Source organism: Carassius carassius, chromosome 38, assembly GCF_963082965.1.
Source record: "Carassius carassius chromosome 38, fCarCar2.1, whole genome shotgun sequence".
Taxonomy (NCBI): Eukaryota; Metazoa; Chordata; class Actinopteri; order Cypriniformes; family Cyprinidae; genus Carassius; species Carassius carassius.
In genome coordinates this window covers 19,151,433-19,178,653 of record NC_081792.1, presented here as the reverse complement: position 1 = coordinate 19,178,653, position 27,221 = coordinate 19,151,433, and the positions used below count along the sequence as shown (strand labels likewise).

Sequence of the window (27,221 nt, the reverse complement as noted above, 5' to 3'; positions counted from 1 at the left end):
AATGTACTATGTTCTAAAATTTAAAACACTGCATCAATGTATGAATCAAATATACATTAATTTTTATTAAAGTTACAAAAGTGATTCAGTCAAGAGCAGTGAGTGATTTTCTCTGTCTTTTATTGGTTGATTAACATTAAACGGTTAGTTCACCCAAAAATGAAAATTAGCCCATAAATTACTAGGGTTGGGTATCGATTGGGTTTTATTCGATACTGGTGCCATTTTGATACTTTTAAAACGGTACCGGTGCCTGAACCGATACTTCTATAAAAATAAATAAATAAATAAAAAAGCCTAAAAAGGATAAAATTAAAGAACATTACAAAGATTTAAAATAAATCCATAGCATTCACACGCTCCTTGGAATTTTTTTTTATTAAAATATAAAAAAAAATTTCACAATCTGGGTCATTATTTAATACAACACCACACACAATGTTTCTACTGTATCTCTGTCAATCACTCTGATATTTAGTTAAAATGAGTGCTGTCTGTCCCTGTCTTTAATCAGTTCTGTGAATGACTGTATGCTCATTATTTATAAAGTAGCAACAATGTAATTTGTACAGTCTTAGGCACATTAGTATTTTCAACCCATAAAAGGGTTTTAAGCCAGTTATTTATATATTTTGCTGTATTGTGTCAGTAGGAAATATCAGTTTACATTTCCAAACATTCATTTTGCCATTAATTTTAATAATATTCTAGTGAGATTGTTGAATGCATTGTTGTCTGACAACAGACTGCCTAAGACTAAGACATTTGCACAGTAGTAGTAGCCATATGCGCCGTTCATACGGGGACACGTCCCGGCCAGGATTTTAATATTGCCTAAAACATCCAGAGCAGTTTGACCAATAACATGCAGGTATTGTACATAATCAACCTTTTGTAAACTGTATTTATGACAAAGAACTGCACAGATACAGATATTCTAACAATCTATCGATGAACACACAGCGTGTGTCCTGTGTTTGTGTTTGAGTCTGCTCACGCTCCTCCGCGAAGTTTGTGGATTAAAGAGCGCGCTGAAAGACGGGGAGGAGACCGTTCTGACGCCGGTTTCATATAACATTTAAGGGGACTGACTCTGAGGCGATCGCAAATTTGTGTACGATTTATGAAGCCCCGCTAAAAAAGCATAGTGACGCCCATGCTTCGTGTGTACATTCGGATCGCTCAGGCATTTAAAAGGCACCGAAATGAGGCACCGAAATCAGCGTGCTGATTCGGTTCGGTGCATACCGGTTCCATAGGTACCGGTGCCATCTTGGTACCGGGTTTGGGTACCCAGCCCTATAAAACAATAATAAAATAACAGGAGAGTTTCAAAGTGGCTTATTGGTAGTGTGTAGTGTTGTCAAAAGACCCGGTAAAATGTCACGGTACCAGGTTTCTGTAAGTACCGGTGGTACCGAGGACCCGTTCAAACCCAGTTCTGGATGCATACAGCGCTATGATTTCCGCGAAGCAGAAAACGCGGACGGAATCTCAAAATCCAGTCATGAAAATGAAACTTACATTTTAATATGGACAGTCAAGGAATTTGTCAAAGTTAGCATAAATTAATCAAATCAAATCTCCATATGGACCAGTATCTGTAAATGTTAAGCCGCAAAAGTTGGTTGAAATCTGCATCCTGCATGTTCTGCGTGCATGTCTCTGTGTGAATGAATGAATGGTTTGTTTACTACATAGACTGAAGTGCATGACGCTTGCAATAATGAGGACATAAATACACAAACAACATCACCAGAACTGTTCTGAGTCACTTCACAAGCATTCTACCGTTTCATTTGAGTAAAACCAGTGTCAATTTAAAGGTATTCACGGAAAACCGTCAAAACAGCCTCTACACTGCGAGTAAATCACTCGCATATGTGAATAAATTTTACTCAGGGCGACTAAATTATGTCTATTGTTAGCCATTGGCTAATAAATTCTTAGATTTTATTCACCAGTGTGTGTGTGTTCGAGGCTATTATAAGATTGGAGTTCTCACTCCATCAAGCGATCTGTTCTTTTCAATTCATCTCAATGGATGCACAGTACACCAGTATTTGCCTCTTTTACTGTCAATGGTATTTGCCGAACTGTAAACTCTGTGTGAAGGAGCACGACTCGCCGTCGCTTTGCTGATAGCTCTGTTTCTCACACATGCAAAGAGAGAGAGAACGAGAGTCTTACCACTCTGAATCGACATGCTACATGTAAACTATATTCTTTGTTGTCTTCTCCTGTCAAAATAATGGAGTTCATTTAGAATTATTCATATTTTCGAACAAGCAGAACATATGCCGGTTTCTCCGGTAGTGGGCGGAGCTAAGGCGCAAATGGCAATTTCATTGGCTGGCGCTCATCTATTACCGTCCCAGCTCATCAATCCATAGTGCATGGTATATTGTTAGTATGGTAGTAGAATTAGTAGTATTATTATCTTTTAATAATAATTATTATGATCTTGTGACGAGTGGGCCGGGGCCGAGAGACGTGGGAACAGGAGCGAGGCCGGTGGAGTGATTGGAAATGAGCGACACCTGCTCGACCCACCGGTCTCGAGTCCCACGGAGGAGATGGAGGGATATAAAACCGGAGCGGCGACGACGACGGAGTGACGGACGAGAGAGGACCAGGCCTGGGTTTTATTTTGTATTTGGTTTTTATTTGTGCGTGTCAGTCATCCGTGAGGGGCTGACGTGCTGTTTTGTCTTTATTTTGTCATTAAAGTTTAATTTGATTGTCCGCCGGTTCCCGCCTCCTTCTTCCCGATGATTGTGAAGGTGTTGCTCATTTCCCAATCACTCCACCGGCCTCGCTCCTGTTCCCACGTCTCTCGGCCCCGCCCCACTCGTCACAGATCTATTACCATTTTTTTTTTTTTACAGAAACCCTCAATGAACAAAAATATCTTAAGCATCACCACCAGTCTTAAGTTCAGATAAATGACAAATATGCATTCATTACAATACTTACTTGTTTACTGGTTTTCATAATTATTATACTTGTAGAAGAACTTTAAACACAATTGTAAATAAGTATAAAGAATGGCATTGGTTTTATTTTTAGTGATAAAAAGTTATTTTTTTTTTAATTAGCATATTTTTGTGTTTTGCTTTGGTACCGAAATTGGTACCGAGAACCGTGGATTTTCACTGGTATCGGTACCGAATACTGAAATTTTGGTACCGTGACAACACTAGTAGTGTGCAAACTTTTTTCCTACCACATGACAAGCTCACATGGTTGTCAGCATTAAAATGGATAATTGCTGCTTTTTGCTGTGCAATTTATTTTTGTGATAAAAATAATAGTAAGTTTTTGTCAGTTATTTTACCTTCGGATTGAGTTCTGCTCATTCGAAATCCAATACAGATAAAGTAGCACTGTAACATTAAATTTTTTTGAATGGATTATTAATAGATTGTTTGCAAATAAGTGTTGTAGTACTTGTTTAAATCATGCGTTCAACTGAAAATATTCAGTATAGGGAACAAGGAACAAACTAATTCCTTGAGAACTACTACCTATTTCCGTCATCATAGCCTTCACATTTATTCAGATTTGTGTGATCCTTCTCTATCAAGCTAAGTAAATATGTTTAACATGTGAATTCTTGCTGAGTCGTTGGCATGAATTGTACTGGTGATGGAGCAGTGGTGGACCACTCTTGGAGCGAGGGAATACCATGAAGCTCCGACTTTTAAAATATCCTCTCCATTATAAAAAAATCACACCACTCCACTCCACGCTCCGCTCGCTCACGTACTCTCATTGCGAGTAACTGTCATGTCATGACAGATCTATTTCATCTAGGCAGTCATTGCTATAGTATTAACATTAATATGAGAACAGAAAAGATCACGATCTCTAAGACTCACTTGGAAAGTAGACAGACGTCTTCAAGACTGATCACAATATAAAATTGTGATCACCCACCTCTAATTTAACATGATTTTAGTGTAAAATAAATGCTTAAACTTTTCAATGATACAACTTTGCTGGCATGATAAAATATAACAATAAATAAATAAAATAAAATAATAAAATAAAACAAAAAGCCTAAACTCTACAACAACTGCAAAAATGATTTAAACAACTTTATAGATCAAACAAAATATACAAGTCTTAACAGAAGAATTAACATAAGAATTTAACATAAGTAATCTAACAAAAAAATTTTTTTTACAAAAAAGGGATGTTTTTAAAAAATTACGTTTTTTTATGCTGCCAGCTAACTGTAACTTTTACTAAACCCAGAAGGTTCCTTTAGTGTCATGGAACATCAAAATGATACTACAGCTGTTGAAGAAAACTGGTCTCTAGTTAAGGCCAGTTATTTCTGAGGAACCATAACAACTAGTCTCAAGATAACATGCAGAGGGAGCCCAGAGGCCTACCTGAGTGTGTCTTTGCTGCTGTCTATGCTGTGGATGTCTGGTTTCTGTCGGTTGTCCATTTCTTGTTGTTTAGGCTCTTTGCCTGCACATTCTGGCTCTTTAGTGTAGGGCTCCATTGGTGGTAGAGGGGTGCGTCTATCTTGACTCCCTGCGGACTGATTCCCATGTTGCCGTTCCCTAGTACCCTCATCAGCCTTGCGCTCAGATGCAGTGCTGCGTTTCATGGCCTGGAGCTGAGACAGAGGGACGATATCTGCACTCTGAGGTCTATGCCACACAGTCATGCGGCCAGCAGAGTTGTAGTAGTAAAACCTGCCACTCTGGGGGTCAAAAAGCTCCCACCACTGGTTTCCATCAGCCTGGCGGATGGGCACATCGGTGGGCGGGTCCCAGCCACACTCTCCCGTCGCCAGATTTACGTACATGCGCTCTTGTGAACGGGGCTCAAGGATTTCCACCCAATCAGCACTGAGGAGAGAGAGAGCATTATCACCATTTAAATCACATTTAATTTTAGTACTTTTTGTCATAATATTGAACCTGATTGTTCTCCAAACAAAATATGATATATTGGAATCATAGTAAATCAAATCAACTCAACAAAATGGCACAGCTGCACTGTTATAAATTACAGGCCAGGCTTCATGATCAATCTCTTAATTGTAATCTGATGGATGTGTTATCAAGGGAATTAGGCCAAAGCCCCAGAGAGTTTCGCCATGAGTGAGAGTGCATGCTCAGAAATGCTAGCTCAGCACACCCATAATCCTATCTGCAGACACAGCCAAGGAAAAAAGTACTTTTACTTCACACTTCTCAGTCATTTTCAATCTGGAAACTGCTTTTAGCAAGAGTGCCATCAAAGCTGGTGTTTGGCAGAGATGAGGACTGTTTGAAAGTCTTTTTACCACAAAAAATTTGATGTGCATTGTCTCGGTTTATAACATCAGCATAATAAAAGATGTGATTGCAAAACAAGCAGGAAAAAAGGCATTACATGCAATTTTTTATGTCATAACATGTACATTTATATATTATTTACAATTAATATTTTTGGTCACAAAAAACATTTGTCAACATTTGTCAACATTTGCCCAGCTTCCACGCCACAAGTGTGCTCCTTCTCTCTTGCCACGTGCCCTCTATACCACTGGTCGGACAGTGAACAGTGTGCTTGTGTTGTAGGGCTGTCAACGAATATTCTAAATTCGAATATGTATTCGAATAGTTTTAAAAAAACGAATTTCGAAGGTGAAAATTAATATTCGAATAAAAAAAAATGTGGAAAAAAAGGCCCGCGGTAGTAGAGGCGTGGTTGTCTGCTTTGCGAGTGGGCGCGCTAGCGCGCCTGAGGGTTCAGGGACAGGTCACAGCCTCACAGGAGTCGCACTGTCTGGCACAGCATCACTGCTGAAAGTTGACGCGTCTTCATGGAAGATGACAGCAAGTGCAGAGCCCAACTCGACCGTAGCAGGGAAAATGAGGTAAAATTGTTGACCCGCGAGATTGTTGTATGAAAGCTATTTAAGATACAGTTAGCATACCATTCGACAACTAGCAACATGAGGTCACATCTCAAAAATGTGCACCCAAATGAGCATGGCATAATGTGTGGAACTCCAGCTAAACAGTCACGTCTTGACACCTAACGTTACTTTGCATCGCTCGCCGCAAGCACTTTGTCTGCAACATCACAAGAGGCCATAACGAAAAAAAATAATTTCGTTCAATTGTAAGGACATGATCAGTAAAGACCGATCAGTATTGCGGATGGGGCACGCTTCGGGGATTTCTATCAAGCAATGGATCCGAGGTTTGATTATTTATCGTTTCATGTCAAGGAAAAGTTCCATGTTTACCACAGCACAGCTCGCTCGGAGCATTCAATGTCAGTTCTATATGCTGTAAAACTTCAATTAATATTAATAATATTTGTTTCAATCACTGAATGAAGCCTGCTATATTTGGGACAACAGTCGCGACCTTAAATTGCTTGCACAAAAATTGGTTTGTTCATTTAAACCATTATGCGCAGAGAACGTGAGGGTGAGAGAGCGTGAGGTCTGCAGTCTTGGCCATTAGTTGATTTCCTTGTTTTTGTGTAGGTAATACGTTGTCATATATGTTTAAACTTAAATAGACTATATACAAGTAGTTATGTCTCTTTGTATTATTTTTGCCTGTTATTGACGTAATGCGTGTCATTGACAACATGCACAACCAGATGTTCGAATAGTTCAAATATTCGTGTATTTTTTAGAGGGAATATTCGAACGTCATTTTTGAGCAATTTTGACAGCCCTATTGTGTTGTCATGTCCATATGTCCATTTGTTCCCTGGGCTTCAACCCAAGCTGTGGCTCATGATCAGAAATAGTCAGCGGACCTGTTCAAAGGTGCTTTGAATGTAACACAATAGCAATCCAACTCTCTTTATCACTCTGGTTTTTACATGTGAAAAAAAAACAGCAAGTACAAAATCTGTTAATATATCATTATCATACCATTGCAGCAAAACAAATGTAAATATACAGAGGCCATGAGAGACTGATATAGCTGGTTCCAGCCAGGTAAACTGGGAAATGCAAACCAAAGCAACAGACCTGACTGAGTCTCAACAGAGACAAGCTGAGAAACCATCTGTCTCAAATATAATAATCATTTCATTATACCGTCATTAACACCATTAAATATTTGAGCCTTGTGCAGGTGTACACTGAGCTCAGAAAAAGTGCATGTCAGACCAGCGTGCGAATGAAACATTTAACTGGCAAGGCTTTAATAGCAGATGCAAATAATGTACTTTTGTGACTGCGAATAAGTGCAGTATCCTGTGAGAGTGACTCTACCACTGAGTTAACACTGATGTGAATGCATGTGGCGTTGTACAGTATACTGAGATAGAGGCGCCAGAACTGCAACTGATGCACTGTAGCACAATACTACGATATTTCTTCAAAAGCAGATAGTGGAGACATTTTTATCATCCACAATTAAAAATAGTCATATCGCACACTCCTACTACCAGATCAAGAGCTTTATGGGTGGTTTAAGGGCAGTTAAACTTGAGGCCTTTGTGTGCTGAACTCCACCCACATTTTTCTCAATCTAGAGAGGCTTTAGGTTTCTGCAGAAGAATCCTCATAACTAAATTCCTCCTCATCAAACTCAAATGTTGGGTATTATATTATCAAGAAAACAGATTTGCGTACATGTATTTGCGTACAAAACAAAAAAAGGAAAGAATGTGAAAAGTTGCATAAGAAAGCATTAGGGTTGACTAAGACCTCTGTAAAAAAAAGCAGACAGGCATGTGGTAGAGTGGTTTCATTGGGGTATTTATTGGGTAAATACGCAAGTACATTTGAAAGAGCTGAGTTTTTTTTTTACATGCATAGAAAAAAAAATCCATCCTTTAAAAAAAATTTTCTCACAACATATAATCAAAACTCTAGAATTAATAATAGAATAATTAATGATTGTTACATTATGAAAAATCATTTTGTGTCACAAATAAGCAGGTATTCCGTTACCTTCCTGTCTGTAATAAATGTATCAAATAAAAAAAATCTTAAATCTTAAACTCTTAACCACACCAAAAATAGACATCAAGAGAATGTGGTTGTTAAGCCTAGTTCTGTATGGCCAAATATTTTTCAGAAAGTGACTAATAATATGTCAAATTATTTCCTAAAACATAAAACAAATTATTTGTAAAATTTCTGAAGGCTAAAAACCCGAATCATTGTTTAAAAAAAGCTGTAAACTGGCTGGTCTCCAAACACTGAAAAACAACATTATGGACTAAATCCATTGTTCTAAAACAAGGCCAAATGCCATTTTTATTCAGTGCTTTTTCTAGGAGCTCAATTTTGAAATTCCACCTTAGGTAATTCTGATTTAGACTAACCAAGACCATTCTTAAAGTATGAAAATAATGCAACAAATTTAACAATTCCCTGTGCCAAAGTCTTTTAGCTGCCATTTATTCAAAGTTGAACGCCAGGCCAAACAATAACATGCTATTTTAAGTTTGACACTTGACAAGCATTGGTCACGCCAAGCCAAAGTGTTTAAAAAACAACCTGTCTTTAACTTAACCTTTTTAGAACTCTAGCTAGCTGTAAGTGCTAAACACAGACACTTTATCTTCAAATAAACTCTTCCTGTGAGGATTATTTACAAAAAAAAAGAACATCGTTAGAATAACAGGTGAAAGGGGGTTGAGGTGACGTAATGCCATTCAGTATGGTGGAATGGCATGCAAATTGTGTGACAGGTGGAGTTACGTAACTACATGAGTCAAGGTGTGGTTTTAAAAAAAAAAAATAATTGTTTGATATACTAAATCTTCCGAATTGTTTTAACCTTAAATCAATGTTCACCTCTTAAATTATTTCAAACATATGGCCTACAACTAATTTAACTTATTATATTTAGCATATTTGTTGCATTTGAATACAGAAAACATGCTGTTACTCTCAAACACACACACATAAGCAAACAATAGCCGTAGTTCCACAAACAAAACACACATGGAAGGACACTGCCCTGCCCTTGAAATAGTGGAGAGCATGCACACGTTCATTCAAACAAAAAACTAACTGCTGCACCTGTCAGAGCAATTCTGTGGTTATGTGAGGTAACAGAACTTATTCAAGTGATACTAGGAAAAGTTGGACGCACGAACTGTACTGTAAGGTGGATGAAAATGGATGGATACTATTCTTCAATCCCTTCTGTTACATGCAAATTCTTCATTTATCGCGTGCTACTGAAGACAGGGTTTAGTTCCTGGGCTGTGTGGTTGATATACAGCAGTGAATGAAGGCACAGGCTGGTTTGGCTCATCTTAAAGAGCAGACTTAGGACTGCATCAGCAGAGGTCATGGTACAGCTGCTCCCGTCTGTTTCACTTTTATTCTGCCTGGCTGTACAGACCTATACTGGTTTCATTTATCTCAGGGGGTAACTTGTCAGGACTGATATAGCTGGCATTTTGTTGACAGATTGGTTACAGAAATGGTTCTGATAAATGGCAAAAAAGCCAGAAAAAGAAGAGAATAATAATGTTAAATAGACATGGTTAGACCATACAGAACAGGACAGGCTACATCAGCCACTTAGGTATGGTCAGAGTCTTATAGAACAGAACCTCAGCATTATATTAAGGTGGTCTTTTATGTGCTGTCAATTTAAGCTAGTGTTAAAAACAACAACAGAAACAATCCTATGACAGCTGTCTGTAAAGCTGCTTATTGAGATTTTAAAATAAGTAATGGCATGTATTTAAATGATTTATATGACATATTTAAGGTTTTATTTAATTCCAAATTATAGTATTTGGATTTCATAAAATGGTCTGTTGTCGGAGTGGATTTCAATGGTCAAGTACACACTGCAGCTAAACACAGATGTCACTCCGGTTGATTATTTACAGAAGTGATAATTGCATTACAAATTTACATTAAAAAAAAGTTATATTTCAAATGTCAAAATTTTTAAATTCAGGTAGTGACAACCTAATTTTATAACATCCACAGAGCGTGTAATGATCAGAACCAAACAACTAGTTTGTAATGTAGTGATACAGTCTCTTTTGAACATTGACAGCTTTGTCAAGAGATGCGGTGTTACAGATACAGATCACAGATAAAGGTATGACTCATCTACATTTCTATTTTATGATCACGAGATGCCAAAACACTCCTTAGTTATGCAAAAAAATATAATTTTCTTACTTGTTTTCCATTACAAATATCTAAACATGGTCGTATGAGAAAAAAAAATTCGCATATTTTCTAAATGCTTATTTATGTATGAATATATGTATTTATGTATCTTAATCTATTTAAAAAAAAACAACAAAAAAAACAAGACAAAATAATGATTAAGCACAAAAAATAAATAAAAAATGTATGCATGCAGTGTAAATGTGGAAATCGTGTAGCTAATGTCTCTTGCCTTTCCTGAGATGATCATAGCTAAAGCGGACAGAACTCAAGTGTTGCGTTTCAGCGAAGGAGGGCATCAAACCATCTAGCCAAACTGTACTAAGTCAGTATCATATACATGACAATACATGACAATTCCCCCATTACTAATGGATAATGGGCACATGACAATGGAGAGCATTGTTAGCTCAACCATCAGCCTCTATTCATTTGGAACAACCCCCTTTACAATTAAAGCTCTCACGGCACTAATGGCCAATCAGAATATGAGTTGTGCCTTAGCGGGGGGGTGTGGCTTTGGGTAAGGATAAGGGGATGATGCACTGCCTGTAGGTGCTATATGGCTTTTTTTTGTCCACACTGCTGGCGAACTACTCCCTGTCTCAGTGGACACTGCTGCCGGAAAACTTATACTCCAGGCAGGATGTCTGTAACTCCCAAACAGCAACTGTGTTAGCAAAACAATAAATCCTCTTTCTAGAGGGGACAAATCTGACAAGCCCACTGATTGCAGGCATGCACACATGACGCCAAAGGCCTTATTCAGGACAAACGAGCACACTGACAGCAACAGTGAGACATGAATGGACATGTGTGAGGGGGTAAGACACACTGAAGTTAGCAGCATAGATGCACGCTCAAATAGATACACGCTTGTCTACAACCAGCTGTCAACGTCAGTATTAATACTACTTTCGAATGAACATCTCATTCTTAAATACAGAGACAACTGTAAAGATTCAGTAAGATAAAAAGAGATTAACTGTTCCCTGAGCTGACCATTCCTGCTGTACACAATGACTTTATCATAACAGGTCCGGTAAGTGTCATACAGAAAAGTTAAACTCTACCATCTGCTCTAGTGATTAAAAATATCAAATTCAAGGCATCAAATTTGCTCTGTTTCGACGGCAATGCAGGGGGACTGGGTGGGAGGAGGGTCAGAGGTCACCTAACCACCTCAAAGGACAATGTTGTCAAAGCAAGCTCCTAGGAGATGGGAATGGCAGCCCTGAATGCCCAACTGATTGAGTTGTTAGTATGGAGGTCCAAGTAAGGACAAGAAAAATAATAATGCTTTCTGCATACAAGCCTGAATTTTGCATATTAGTAAACTAATGGTGCAAATTCAGATGTTAAGGTGGGGTCATTATCAGATGTATTTTACTTTCTCTTAACGATCTGCACATATTTCTCTCCTGATTCAGGCAAGATGGTTTTTACTGGAGAAAGCAATATTATAGATGTTTTGAAGTCATAATAATGTCACAACAATGGATTTATTTATTACACACACAGCTTTTCGATTCACACAAAGATAACTGATGGACCGTAGTCATGTGGATTACTTGTTTATTATTGAGATGCTTTTTATCAGCTGTCTGAACTCTGATCCAGAAGACAACTTTTCACTGCAGCGGATCCATTGGTGAACAAGTGATGTGATCTTTTAAAACATTTTTGTGCACATCCTTTCAAAATTGCACCTTCAATATTGATGCATTATCAATGTCTTTGCCAGAGCAATAAAACCGAACTGTGACATAGATTGCAGTTGAAATTCACTCACTGTATTACCACAAAAACCACAAAACTATTTGTGATGCACTGATTCACAGTATATCAACAGTACAAAAGAACAGCATCCTTATCTGACAAAAAAAAAAAAAAAATGGAATAGAAAAGCAAATCAATGGCCCGTGCAGCACACCCTGCAGGCAAAGCGCTGGAGACAGGCCATTGGGTACTTGTTAAAACACTGGGGCTAAACTGCTGTAACAATGCTACGTCCTCCCTTTGTCTGCACACTATTGTGTACCAGACATGCAAACGGGGAAAAAAATCCTATTGTGAGATCCCATTCTGGATCAAAGATAAACCTCAGCTTGTCAAAACATACATTTACACTCACTAGCTGGAACTGAAAAACTGGAACAGACCACAAAAGTGCCAATTTACTCCTATCAACAGTCTCTAATCATATTAGAGTTCCTAGATGTATATCAGAGTAGTGCAAAAATACAACACCATCTGAAGCATTTTACACAAGCTTCAAACTTCAGCCATATAGAGGCACGGTAATGTCAAAAGCATCAAGTGTCCAATGTCATGCCCATGTTCACCTTCTGAACGGGGAACTTGGAAAGAGAAACAAAGTTTAAATCAATATTTAAAAATTTTTATAAAAATTTTTCAATATTTAAATTTTCGGCCGAAAATGGCCCAAAAGAGCATTTTCGGTTTTCGGCCGAAAGACTTTTATCACCGATACAACACGGCCGAAATGTTGTGATGTTGACGCAAACAGAAACCGTGACCTGCACGTGCACCTGCATAGCGCAGACCACGAGCTCCCCGCGACATTCACTTCACACCAGTGAGAACATTCTCTCTCTTCTTATTCCTTTATTCGCAGCACTAAAGCGTCTCCTAACAAAGAGATTGAGACGGACCACGAAGTGAAAACAAAGAAAAGTAGTCTTATAGAGTCTGTTAGCACACGTCTCACTGAGATCTTTTCGGATCCTCTGCACTTCATCGCGAATGTGCTTGATCCGCGTTATAAAGATCATTACTTGGATGCGGAAATAAGGCAGCGCGCACGAGAAATGATCCAGGCCGCGCTGGATGCGGAGAACCCGCGTGGAGACGGAGAAGCGCCAAGCGCAGGAGACAGATCAGAGCGCAAAAAAAAAAAAGACTCGTCTCTGGGCATTCACCCTCGTTGTCTGATATTTTCAGTGAAATTCTGCAAGAAAGTGCCTCAAATAATAATACATTGGCTATTGTTCTAGTTCTTAGGCTACTATATATGTGACATTTTATTTACAGTAGCCTATATATATATATATATATATATATATATATATATATATATATATATGCATACACACACACACACACACACACACACACACACACACATATATACATATACATATATACATATACATATATACATATACATACATAATATCAGATTGTAGCCATATTTCTGCTAGATTTTCTGCTAGATTTCTGCTTTAATTTGATAAAAATGTTTATTTATGCCCTGGCCCTATTTAAATACACTCTCTCAAATATTTCTCAAATGTCAGGCAGATGACAAGCTCAACTGCTCAACAGCTAGATGGTTATCTGTCTGAAGTCCCCATCCCCAGAAGTGATAACAGTCTTGCCTACTGGAGAAGTAATGCACTTTCTAGTCCTACAGAGAACAATTTCAAATGCACTTGACCTAAATGCACTTTGTTTTTATGAGAGAACAGTTCATTTTAAAACCTTTCTGTAGGCCTGTACATTACTATTTAATATTCACATGAGTGGGATACATTTTTAGTTTTAATTTTATTTTATACTGTGCATTGTTGCAATGTGCTTGATAAATATTTGCATAATTTGTAATTATGTATTTTTATGTTTTTTATAATTTATGTAATTGTAATTATCTTTGAAACTTTAATATTAATTTATGCAATTGCAATGTCTTAATTTTAGTAAAGTTAGTACATGGTCATAGCAATAAATGCAATGGAATAATTGGCATAATTTCTTTCGGTGTTTCGGTTTCGGTTTTCGGCCTTGGTTTTCTCTTTTTCGGTTTTCGGTTTCGGCCAAGAATTTTCATTTCGGTGCATCACTACTTGGTAGTGTTTTACATCAAACAGCTGAGTCTTTCAGCCACCTCTTTTCATCTATTTACACTTCAGCATCTGTGTCATAATCAAGCTCAGGGTGAAGAAATAGTCTACATTTGAATTTAATTAATTTGTACATCTGTAACCCTGCACTAAGCAGATGCTCTGTGTTTTTCTGACATAGCAGCACCAGCAAACACAACATGTGTCCCCAGCTTACATTATGTGACTTCAATGCTTCTAACCACAGTCAAGGTTTTGTGGGATATCAAAGAGGGTTCGGGTGGTTTCCTGTAACCATCAGCTGAAATTAAGCACTTCTGAATACAACACTTGTGAATTAGACAAGATTCTCTGTACAACTATCTCATACACCACTGATTTTTGAGTACTGGCACAAAATTATAAAAACATATAATTTACAAAGAAATTATTTTGATTAACATGTTTGAACTTGCATTTTTTTCACAAAACATGCAGGTCAACACCATCAGATTGGAAAGAATAAGCCATTATGCCACACACATATTTTTCATACTATTTGTCTATCAAAGGGAGTAGCCATCTGGTGTCATGTGCCACTGATTACTCTGACAATGATGGACATTATCTAAAAAAATGTTGACGCAAACAGAAACCGTGACCTGCACGTGCACCTGCATAGCGCAGACCACGAGCTCCCCGCGACATTCACTTCACACCAGTGAGAACATTCTCTCTCTTCTTATTCCTTTATTCGCAGCACTAAAGCGTCTCCTAACAAAGAGATTGAGACGGACCACGAAGTGAAAACAAAGAAAAGTAGTCTTATAGAGTCTGTTAGCACACGTCTCACTGAGATCTTTTCGGATCCTCTGCACTTCATCGCGAATGTGCTTGATCCGCGTTATAAAGATCATTACTTGGATGCGGAAATAAGGCAGCGCGCACGAGAAATGATCCAGGCCGCGCTGGATGCGGAGAACCCGCGTGGAGACGGAGAAGCGCCAAGCGCAGGAGACAGATCAGAGCGCAAAAAAAAAAAAGACTCGTCTCTGGGCATTCACCCTCGTTGTCTGATATTTTCAGTGAAATTCTGCAAGAAAGTGCCTCAAATAATAATACATTGGCTATTGTTCTAGTTCTTAGGCTACTATATATGTGACATTTTATTTACAGTAGCCTATATATATATATATATATATATATATATATATATATATATATATGCATACACACACACACACACACACACACACACACACACACATATATACATATACATATATACATATACATATATACATATACATACATAATATCAGATTGTAGCCATATTTCTGCTAGATTTTCTGCTAGATTTCTGCTTTAATTTGATAAAAATGTTTATTTATGCCCTGGCCCTATTTAAATACACTCTCTCAAATATTTCTCAAATGTCAGGCAGATGACAAGCTCAACTGCTCAACAGCTAGATGGTTATCTGTCTGAAGTCCCCATCCCCAGAAGTGATAACAGTCTTGCCTACTGGAGAAGTAATGCACTTTCTAGTCCTACAGAGAACAATTTCAAATGCACTTGACCTAAATGCACTTTGTTTTTATGAGAGAACAGTTCATTTTAAAACCTTTCTGTAGGCCTGTACATTACTATTTAATATTCACATGAGTGGGATACATTTTTAGTTTTAATTTTATTTTATACTGTGCATTGTTGCAATGTGCTTGATAAATATTTGCATAATTTGTAATTATGTATTTTTATGTTTTTTATAATTTATGTAATTGTAATTATCTTTGAAACTTTAATATTAATTTATGCAATTGCAATGTCTTAATTTTAGTAAAGTTAGTACATGGTCATAGCAATAAATGCAATGGAATAATTGGCATAATTTCTTTCGGTGTTTCGGTTTCGGTTTTCGGCCTTGGTTTTCTCTTTTTCGGTTTTCGGTTTCGGCCAAGAATTTTCATTTCGGTGCATCACTACTTGGTAGTGTTTTACATCAAACAGCTGAGTCTTTCAGCCACCTCTTTTCATCTATTTACACTTCAGCATCTGTGTCATAATCAAGCTCAGGGTGAAGAAATAGTCTACATTTGAATTTAATTAATTTGTACATCTGTAACCCTGCACTAAGCAGATGCTCTGTGTTTTTCTGACATAGCAGCACCAGCAAACACAACATGTGTCCCCAGCTTACATTATGTGACTTCAATGCTTCTAACCACAGTCAAGGTTTTGTGGGATATCAAAGAGGGTTCGGGTGGTTTCCTGTAACCATCAGCTGAAATTAAGCACTTCTGAATACAACACTTGTGAATTAGACAAGATTCTCTGTACAACTATCTCATACACCACTGATTTTTGAGTACTGGCACAAAATTATAAAAACATATAATTTACAAAGAAATTATTTTGATTAACATGTTTGAACTTGCATTTTTTTCACAAAACATGCAGGTCAACACCATCAGATTGGAAAGAATAAGCCATTATGCCACACACATATTTTTCATACTATTTGTCTATCAAAGGGAGTAGCCATCTGGTGTCATGTGCCACTGATTACTCTGACAATGATGGACATTATCTAAAAAATACCCTAATAGAATATATATATATATATATATTTACCAAAATTGTAAATATCATGGTTGTAACAGAAAAATAAACACAATAAACTTAAACTATTTAATAAAACACATGATAGATGTCACCAGAGACTGTATGATATTAGTGAACTCAAAGCATAAGGACTGTCTTAAATTAGTAACATTTTCTAATAATCCATTTATTTTCTCCATATTTCTTATGATGGTCTATAAAGATCATTGCTCACCAGAGCCTGTGTGATGTTATTGAACTCAAAGCAAGTGAAATATGAAAAGCCTTTAATACTTCCTAAATTATTTAAATACTTGACATGTTGACCAAAAGTAAGCACATAGTTGTGATACCTTAAAAGGCTAAAAATATGGTCTGATTAAATCAAAAACGGAAAGGTTTCTATTTTAAAACTAATGACAGGTCAAGTAGTGAAACCTGTTTTATTGAATGTCAGTGAACAGCGCTGTAGTTTATCTTTTTCTAGTATCAGATGAGATCAGTCTGAGATTACAGTAAGAGAAATACTCGTCCAAAGAGCCAATGATCGGCGAGCTTCTGTGAGCGAGCTATGTTTACAGTGAAGTCAGTTCAATTCAAATCAAATACATATGGTCGAAACAGTTGGCCTCCAGCAGTGATGCTTGCTGATTAATAACACACAGCAAACAGACCAAAATAACACACAAGACCCTCGTGAGTCGTGGGGAAATCATCAATTCATTCACACAATCTCCATATTTTCAGTCATACTGACTTATCAGCGATTTATATAGCAAATTAAGTATTTGAAGTTTTCTGTTAAGTAATTCATTTACAGAGTTCAAACTAACTAGGTGAGCGGCTAACGTCGAAGAGACACTGCGCTAATCCCTCGTGTCAAAACTTGCTACATTATCAACCAAAAAAAGATTGAAGTTTACCTTGTCCCGGCCATTCTCCTCACATTGTACGGTTAAACCAAAAAGTATAAAAGGACAGGGTAAAGACAGTAAAACTGTATCCCCTAGTTCTGTCGGACGTCCTGCGCGAGGGCTTCGTGATGCGTTCAGAGTTCAGAAAGCTCGGCTTTCCGACCGCGCTCGTGCTGCTGCTGAGAGTGTCTCGACGTGGGCAACTCTCTCTCACTCTCTCTCTCTCTCTCTCTCTCTCTCTCTCTCTCTCTCTCTCTCTCTCTCTCTCTCTCTCTCTCTTTCTCTCTCTCTCTCTCTCTCTCCACCCCCTACACACACAGACAAGCCACTCCGGTATGCTGCACACTGAGCAAATGTAACACCCAAAAAGTTTAGTAAAACAAACACCATGTTTTGGTGGTGAATTGTACTACAAGGGTCTTGCAGGTGGAGTTGGATTCATATGTTTGATTGCCTGAAGGGATTTATATCGAGTTTTTCAATAAGCGCCATCCGCTGGCGAACTAGGCAACATACTGTGAACGAGGAGCACAAACTTAAATATCCTCAGTAATGTTTATACACTGCTGAAAATACACAATATTATGTGTGATGGTTTAGGTTTAAGTTGCCTGTTTTAAGATAAACCAACTAAGACCAGTTGGTTTTGGTTTTGTTTGGTATTATAGGCTATCCACCTATAATCTACTTAAATAGAGACCTGCTCCCACAGAAATCTCTTTATAAGTAAAAATAAGTCAGAAAATGTACAATACTGCTGAAAATAGCAGCATTAAACAGTACAAAACAGTTTTAGACTGGTTTTAGTTATTTTTTCTTAATTTCTGTTTAAGTTGTTGTTTTTAAGTTTTTGTGTTTTTTTCCAAGAAGAAAAAATCTATGGGGAATATAAAAAGTACACATGGGGTTTTAACACTTTATTCACCAAATACTACACCTTCATTGTTTTCCAAATTTCAAGGCAAAGGAAAACAGGAAAAAGGAAGGAATTGGTTTCTGATGACAACTACATATATATTTGAAATTGCATTACTATAATAACACAACATTACTCAAACACTGTTTAGTTGGTTATCAATTAGTGCATTCAGATAAACATAAACATTTGTTAAACTGAGGGTGCTCTCCTTTCACGAAAAGAAACTCTCGTATGCTCAGTCTGGTAAACATATTCTAATATTTACATTAATTGCACATACATTCAAATACATATTGTACTATGCAGCATTCAGTTCCAAGTGTTAATTTACAGAAGCACCATGTTTCAAAAAGCAACATTTCCATAAAGAGAATCACATTGACATTAACATCATTATAGCACAGCATGTGTAAAGTACTATGACGTTTCCTTGGGATTTTCACTTTGAGAGTAATATTACAATATCCACAGCAGCAGAGAAGTCAGAGCACACCAGCCCTGTGTTTAACACATTATCAGAGTCCCACAGTCTTACAGGAATGATAAAGAAGTAGTGTGTTTATTGAAAAACTGATTACAGGTTCATATCTTTATGATGAGCCATGTGAGCTTTCTTTTCTTTTAAGAGCAGTGAAGGTGATCGATCTTAGCCACAAAATATTATGTGCTTGATTGGACATAGATTTGTTCATTAAGAAAAAAATCCACACCAGAAGTCCATTATGATAAAAAAAAAAAAAAAATCCATGATGGAAGTTTTTCATTAAAAAGTTCACAAAAAATGTGGATCAACAAATGTGAATTGAAAAGGTAATGAACTGCACTGAGAGAGAAAATGAGATCTGATTCCACACTTCATTATAGCTGGACATTGGCAGAGTTTACTTTGCTTTTCTCGGGTCAGGAGTTCATCGGTTCACATTCCTCACCTCTGCGCATCCTTCACAGTGGATAGTAGAGACAGATCTAACCTACCCATCCTTCCCAAATTTGGCCCCTGAGTAAACAGACAATAACAAATCTTAGTTCTGATATCAGAACTTCAGGTTTGAGCAGAATATGAACATCATAAAGCAAAAGAATGTTAAGTATAATGAGGACAATGTGTAATTATGGCAGTGGGACACTCTGTACCACTCTGTACTCTAACACACTTTTTTATCAGTAATGAAGGATTCGTTATCACGTATGCATCTAAAGGAATGTCAGGAGAATTGAAAAGCTGCTCATGCAGCGCGGGACAGTATGAACATACACTGTATGACAGAGGGAAGAGGGCTACTGAGGATTAATTCTGATAACTGGCTGGCTCAATTATAGTAAGCAGAAGGTGTGTAAAAAAAAAAAAAAAAAAACTTACATTGATTTGGAGGACGGTTTCTTCACTTTTGGCCTCTTTCGACGATGAAGAGGCCTGAAGCATGTGGAGCGCACACACAGCACCCCATGCCAGCAAAAACACATATAACAAAGATAAAAAAAAATGGACAATATAAATGAACTAGAAACTAATGAAATATTATTGCAATTTAAAAATAACTGTTCTATTTTAATATATTAATACAATTAATTTATATCTGTGATGGCAAAGATGAATTTTCAGCAGCAATTACTCCAGTCTGCCGTGTCATATGATCCTTCAGAAATCATTCTAACATGGTGATTTGTTGTTCAAGGGACATTTCTTAATTTTATCAATGCAAAAAAACTGTTGAGCTGCTCAATATTTATTTTTAGAGATCATGATATTTTGCTGAATAGAAAGTGCTTTATTTTATTTATGAAACAGAAATCTTTCGTAGCATTATAATTGACTTTACTGACACTTTTGATCAATTTAATGCTCACTTGCTGAATACATGCATACTTTCTTTAAAAATCTTACATCTTATCCCTTTAGAACGGTTGAATACACAAACACATATTAATAATAATATTTTTTAATTAGCCATTAAAAACAGGAATGAAGCCATACCTGTAATCGTACAAAGAGTTTCTTTCTTTACCACCTAACAGAAATAACGATGTGTCATTGGGTAACAGATTGTATGTTTATAGATATTATGTTGAAATGCAACATCAATGGCAAAACATTCATCACTTGGCATGACTCACCTGTCTCCTGATTGCATTCTTTGTGACCTTTGCAGCTGCGCAGTTTCATGAGCTGCTGGTGCATGTGATTCACTGCATCACGATCAACTGTGCTCACGGCATTTATCAGCTGCACACAGCAAATAACAACATTGGAAAGGACGGGGGTCCCCATGATTACTTTTCGATAAAAAAAAAAAAAGTGTAAAAAAGATTTTATAAATGCTTTTGTAAGACCTACCTGATAAGGGTCTGTGTTCAGGTCAAAATACTCTAGGAAGCCAGTGGCAAACTCACAAAACAGGAAGTTGTGTGTCTCATTGATAGTCCTCAGACACCAGTAAGTGTTATTGTTGGCACTGGTGCAAGCACAAAATGGCCCCACTGACAACACAAAAAGATAATATAAGTGAAGTTACATCATTATTTAATTAAGCAAACATATTTAATAAGTTTTTGTGTGAAATATAAAAAAACTACTGTGAAACGCTATGCTATGCAGTACTTGTCCAGAAGGGAGCGGTCTGCCAGTGCTGGTTATCATGGGTGAAGCAGGTGAGGCCAGGCATGCTGCAAGTGTCATTATTACGGAGGCGCTTCAGGAGCTTCCTGAGCTTCTTCCTGTGTTTCTGCTCTTTCATCGGCCATTGTTTTTTATCTTTGGAGGTCATTTTACTAGTTTAAAAGAGCAGATATCTTCAGTATAAACTGTAATCAACTGTCAACTATGTTAGATTGTAACATTAGTGATAAGGCGTTAAGGTGTCTTCCTACAGTTTATGACCAATGATGAATGAAACCTACTTGACAGAATGCATCCGGCCTGATTTGAGTTTGAACCGTGCCCTATTGTCGTATTGATACCTTTAAGAAAACGTTACATGATTATGTCAATTTTGTGAAACGAAAGCATGGAAAATGAAAATACTTTTATGAAGTAAGAGTGGAGGCTTACATGTTTTGGTTGCATTCACACTGTTTTGGTCGAACCTGCTTTAGATGTATTTTGACCTCTCTGAGGTTCTTTATTTTGGTCTGCAGTGTCTCAATCTATTTGAAGAGCAAAAAGTGGTTTAAAGTAAAATCTAAGAATTAACCTTTCACATGGCTGAATGTTTTTATTCATATCATCTAAGAAACAACTTTATAATCTTACCTCATGCTCAATGTGTAGTTTGTGATCTTTCCATGCTTGTAGAGATTTATATAATCCACCATCACACCTGACTGTGTCGTTCATCAGTATTGAGCATCTGTGCAAAAAAAAAAGAATGTTATTTTTTCAGTTGTCCATCTCATTCATAGAAACCACAGGTTTCAAAAAAGTAAGTTATTAGAGTTCCACTGATAGGTGTTATCATTCTCAGTAACCGACTGTCTGAGTTGTACCTGTAGGTGACTTTAAGAGCAGCAGGTGGTGTGAGCGGGTTTAAGTTGTTGTCAGTGGGTCCCATTCCGCTATATTCTACATTTTCTTCATACACTGCCTGCTTTCTTCCTAGCATGAGGCTAGAGTTTAGGTTGAGGGGCTGGTAGCCTTTCTCCAGGTCCAGAGTGTACACATTTGAGTCCAAGGGATAAGGGACAGAGCGAGCCCAACGATTACGTGGCAAACTCTTCTTGGTCTTCAACTCTGGAATTAACATTTAAATATTGCTTATAGAATTTCTAAAAAAAAACATTTTTTTTACATATATTATTATTGTAATTATTTTACCAGTAATCCTACCAATATTTTTTGGGATATTTTTTATGAAAATAATCAACCACTAGGGGGAGACATTTGCACAGTGTGAAACAATAAAATATCTCACTCTTTTTAGTGAGTGCCTTCCTCCTCTTGACCGGTACAGTGGGCTCACAATCACAGTGATATGATGCGGAACGAGCTCCATTGATCTGTCCCCTGTTGGCAGCCATCAGGCCCAAAGCACGAGGTGCATAGAGGCCCGCCATCCCTTTACACTTATACAGCCTCGGCATGCCAGTGTGATCCTCAATACACTGCCATTTCTGCACAGAGGAGGAGTGGTTAGTTAGAAAGGACTAGACAGGTGAACAGCAGGGAAATCACTGGAAATAATCAAGTGAATTTGCAGTGGTAATTGAAAGTGAATATTTACCTGCCCTGGTTGCTCACAGGGCGTCTGGTACTCAGCTCTTTGACACAGGTCTCTGACACGCTGATACTTTGGCAGCGCATTCTGTTCCACCTCTTTGCCATCTGCTAGCTTATGCAGAGGCTTCCTGTAGATCAGAAAGAGATCACATCAGGTTGCCACCCAAAAACAACAAAGAATTAGATACAGCTCTTATTCAAAACATGCAGATGTGTCCGATGTCAGTGTGCCATCTGGTCCCTCTCTAATGGAGTCGTGTCTGATCAATTTCTGGGGTTAAAAATCTTTTTTGGAGCGATATAGTGTAAGAGTTTGTGATACGGCATTCAATTAAAAATGCATGGGTTCATCTGGCCTGATCAAATGTACTCACCCCCTCTCTACCAGGAACGAATCCCGCCACACTTTTGCCTTCTTGTAGGAATGAAACCTGGTAAAACTGAAAGAATATGAAGACGAGTTCAATTCAGTTATAAGCTGCTCTACAGAAGACAACAGCGCTGTTATTCAGCTAAAGTCAGTTCAGTGTTGATTCAGCTCATTTCAATAAGTGTCGATGTTCATGCATCAAATATAAAAATAAAATCAGAAGACGATAGTGTCATTATCCAGCACAATTCAATAAGTACCTGTTGACCGGTCTTTCTTTTTCTAACAGCTTGAGGATGGACTTGCCATCCATGTCCAAGGGAATATCCACTCCGGCCATGTCCAGTAAGGAAGGTGCAAGGTCAATGTTCAGGACTATGTGAGTATTACTGCAGGAGATCACAAAGAACACAAATAATCAGCAATGTGTTATTTTTAGCATTTCTCAGTAAAGTTGTGAGCTTAACATATTCGACTCACATGGCACCCGCATCCACATTAGGCCCTCTCAGATAGAAGGGGATTCGAATGTCAAATTCATAAGGCATCGATTTGCCCTTGACCAACCCAAACTGACCAATGTGATAGCCATGATCAGACATGTAAATAATGTAGGTGTTATCCAGCTCCCCGGTTTCCACCAACATATTGTAAACCTGTGGGGGAAAAAATGTTGATCAGATTTTTTTAAAGAAGAAAAAGTGAGTTCTGAGTATGCATTTATTTGATTTAAAAAACTATTGTAAAAACTAAAATAACTGTTTTCTAAATTAATATATTCTAAAACACTATTCCTGTGATAATTTAATGACTCACTCAAAAAGACTAGCTATCAATTCTAGTTCCTGAATAAATCAGTGTTTTTGAACAAATTATTCAAATGATTCACTCATTCAGTCATTTGCAGTCAGCTACAAGTGTAATGATGTAAAACTATAGAATTTGCACTACTATTGAAAAATATGCGCTGATAATGGACAGACTGATGGAGTGATAAAAACATCCCAGTAGTGGCAGCACTCTCAGAACACCACACTGCCAATCAAATACAAGAAATGGAACTATTTTTTCTATTAAATATAATTAATGTGCTATATTGTGAGGTTAGCATGATCTGACCTTCTCAACGCTGTCATCCACTGAAAGCAGGGTCTGCAGCCTCCTTCTCTGCAACATATTGGTGAACTGCATGTGCACAGGCTTCATGGCTCCCGTGTACCGCAGAATCCAGTGCTTGTCTGGATTTGGGGCATGGTTGTAACTTGGGGTTCTGTGTGGGACATTTTTCAGAATTGTTAAAACCTGTTTTCTGTACCACTGGAAGATATTACAAATGTTTTATACACGTTACAGTCCAGGAATAAAACTTAACATCATATCCAAAGGGAATTTGCCATCTTTTGGTGTGCACTGTTGTTTGTGAATATAGACTTGCATAAAGTTGCAATGCAAAGCTAAAAATTATCATAAAAATGGGTAGTAAAATAACAGCAAACTTGTAATTGGGCATGTGTTTCAAAAAATGTGTATGCTAATTTAGAACAACATATAGGAGAATTGCAGAGTAATGAAACGCTAACCACAAATCAAACAAAAATAACAGTACATGCACCAGTCATGGAGATTATACCTCTAATGGAATGTACGAATGAACACCGATGCAACAAATAAATCATGATATTATACTAATAGCACTGTATATCTCTCTTGAGCCTATATAGCCTAATAAACGCATTAGCTGGAGGCGCTACGGAAACAGTTAATGTACAGAGAATATATAATCAAACCTGTGTTCCTGCAATAAACCAAGAGCAAATAAGTCATAGGAGTTGGTTCATTAAAAGTAGCTACTGCGAAATGAGAATAGTGGCTACAGAACTATACAGTGAGCATTATGTAGGTGGTCATATCTCAAACGGCAGAGAATATTTAAGAATATTTGATGAAGTGCTTAAAGACTGAAAAATGTAGATTTATGAGACCACGTAAAGCTGTTCATGCAGTCTGACAATTCTCTCAGTAGGTGTGTGAGGGAAAGAAAGGTGAAGAGAAATAGAAATTTTTACATGTGTTGAGATGCATTGAGGAAGGCGCTGCTGTACTGAGGAGCTGCATCCTCTGGCCCATGCGGGGCAGCGTGGCTCAGGACCATCATTACAGGCCTGTGTGGGTATATCTTCTTTGACATACGAAAGTAGTTGATGCTGTCATTTGTGATTACATCAGTGAGATAGTCCTGCAAAATAAATAACATTAGTCTCTTATGCTTAACAAAAGTGAATTTACTTATATATATTATAGTTTTTATTTGTATACATTTTAAAATGCAATTTATTCCTGTGATGGCCATTACTCCAGTCTTCAGTGTCACATGATCATACAGAAATGTCACATGATCATTCTAGCATGTTGATCTGGTGTTCAAGAAACGCCCATGTTACTAATGTAACCTCGGTTCCCCGAGACAAGGAAAACGAGATTTGCATCGCTGATGCTTATGGGGAAACTCTTCTTTACTCTGATACTGAAGCCTGATATGTTGACATTTGTGTAGCTGCAGGCTGAGCTTCTTACTTCTTCTTTTAGGCTTCTTGCTTGCAGAGTCAGTGAGGAGATGATCTTAGTCAATGAAGGATTAAAATTCTGATCTAATGGTGCTAAGAGCCGACTTATATAGTGGTCAGCTCCACCCCTTGTGGAGTGTTGAAGCACCATTGGTTCGTGAAGCTACATGAACAAATCAGGCTTCAGTATCAGAGTAGACAGGAATATCCCCAAGTGTCAGTGACACAACGGGAGAGACTGTTCGAAAGGGAACATTTATTAACATTATCAGTATAGAAAGCATACTGCTTAATATTTTTGTGGAAATATTTTTTCCAGGATTCTTTGATGAATAGAAAGATCCAAAGAGCAGTGTTTAAACACAACAAGAACATAGCCAATATCTTAAATATCTAATATTGTTTGCCAATATGGTACTAATACATTGCGCAACCCCAAATATGTTGGGTAAATACTGTGAATGATCTCAGCAGATCTGAAAGTAAATACACTCTACTGCAAAATATATATATATATATATATATATATATATATATATATATATATATATATATATTGTGTTCAGTCATGCTCTTTGAAAATAGACAGGAGACAACCTTTGGATAGTTGGTGCCATGCTTTTCTCGGATACCGTTCCGGCACAGTGTGTAGTTGTAGAAACGAGAGTTCTTCACCAGTGCAACCCATTCTCTCCAACCAGGAGGCACATAAGAGCCATTGTACTCATTCAGGTACTTGCCAAAGAAGGCTGTAACAGAAAGCATTTATTTTGAGATAAAAAAAAATGTCAGGCAGGAATAGTTCACCCAAAACTTTTAATTTGCTGAGAATGTGCTCACCCTCAGACCAAGTCAGAACAGTATTGGAGAAACTTTACATCACTTGCTCACCAGTGGATCCTCTGTAATGAATGGGTGCTGTCAGAGTTCAAACAGTTGCTAAAAACAGCAATCCACTCAAAGTAATCCAGTCGACTCAATTAGCATCCTCAATTCCTTAATTTGAATAAACATCTTGTGAAATGAAAAGCTATGTTTTTGTAATAAACTAATCTACCATGAAGACATTTTTAACTTCAAACTGTTGCTTCTGGCTAAAATATGAGTCCTATATCCAAAATACAGCTTTCTCCAGTGAAAATGTCATCTTGTCTGAATCAGAAAAAAATGCACTGATCAAGCAGTGATAACAAGTGTAAACAATGCAAAACATTTCTAAGCAAATAGGTATTTTTCACTGGGGAAGGCGTTATTACGAATTATGGTATTTTGGTCAGAAGCAATGTTTAAAATTAAAATGCCGCACCTTTTTGTTTGACAAGATATTTGATGGAGCTAAATTATGTGGATTACTTTCGTATTATTGTGATATTTTTAATCAGCTGTTTGGGCTTTTATTCTGATGGCACCCATTCACTACAGGTGATCCAATGCTGAGCAACTGATGTAATGTTAAAGTTCTCCACATCTGCTCTGATGAAGAAACAAACTCATCTGCATCTTGGATGGCCTGAGGGTGAGTAAAATTCCAGCAAATGTTATTTTTTGGTTTTAAATTTGATCCTCAAATCTGGCTTGCGAGATCCACTGTCCAGCAGAGTTTAGCTCTAACCCTAATCAAACACACCTGAGTTTGCTAATAAATGTCTTCAGGATAATTAAA

At 37.4% G+C, this 27,221-nt stretch overlaps 2 protein-coding genes across 4 annotated transcripts in view; both read right to left on the bottom strand.

Annotated features, from left to right (window-relative positions):
* The window catches only part of LOC132119494 (rho GTPase-activating protein 39-like), a 38,977-nt gene extending 21,296 nt beyond the window's left edge, over window positions 1–17,681 (bottom strand). The window contains exons 1-2 of the mRNA XM_059529526.1: window positions 17,502–17,681; window positions 4,401–4,868 (exon numbers count right to left, since the gene is read on the bottom strand). Of these exons, the coding sequence (XP_059385509.1) occupies window positions 4,401–4,868; window positions 17,502–17,515 (482 nt within the window). The 5' untranslated portion in view covers window positions 17,516–17,681. The remainder of the gene's footprint in view (window positions 1–4,400; window positions 4,869–17,501) is intronic.
* A 703-nt stretch (window positions 17,682–18,384) lies between these two features.
* LOC132119493 (extracellular sulfatase Sulf-2-like) overlaps window positions 18,385–27,221 on the bottom strand; it is a 29,957-nt gene continuing 21,120 nt past the window's right edge. For all 3 annotated transcript variants that reach the window (XM_059529525.1, XM_059529523.1, XM_059529524.1), the window contains 18 exons: window positions 26,156–26,307; window positions 25,061–25,230; window positions 24,114–24,264; window positions 23,475–23,650; window positions 23,255–23,383; window positions 22,999–23,064; window positions 22,629–22,752; window positions 22,320–22,518; window positions 21,895–22,138; window positions 21,662–21,758; window positions 21,461–21,555; window positions 21,310–21,369; window positions 21,011–21,180; window positions 20,747–20,889; window positions 20,527–20,635; window positions 20,387–20,420; window positions 19,772–19,825; window positions 18,385–19,408 (listed from right to left, as the gene is read on the bottom strand). In XM_059529525.1, the coding sequence (XP_059385508.1) occupies window positions 19,378–19,408; window positions 19,772–19,825; window positions 20,387–20,420; window positions 20,527–20,635; window positions 20,747–20,889; window positions 21,011–21,180; window positions 21,310–21,369; window positions 21,461–21,555; window positions 21,662–21,758; window positions 21,895–22,138; window positions 22,320–22,518; window positions 22,629–22,752; window positions 22,999–23,064; window positions 23,255–23,383; window positions 23,475–23,650; window positions 24,114–24,264; window positions 25,061–25,230; window positions 26,156–26,307 (2,204 nt within the window). In that variant the 3' untranslated portion in view covers window positions 18,385–19,377. The remainder of the gene's footprint in view (window positions 19,409–19,771; window positions 19,826–20,386; window positions 20,421–20,526; window positions 20,636–20,746; window positions 20,890–21,010; window positions 21,181–21,309; window positions 21,370–21,460; window positions 21,556–21,661; window positions 21,759–21,894; window positions 22,139–22,319; window positions 22,519–22,628; window positions 22,753–22,998; window positions 23,065–23,254; window positions 23,384–23,474; window positions 23,651–24,113; window positions 24,265–25,060; window positions 25,231–26,155; window positions 26,308–27,221) is intronic.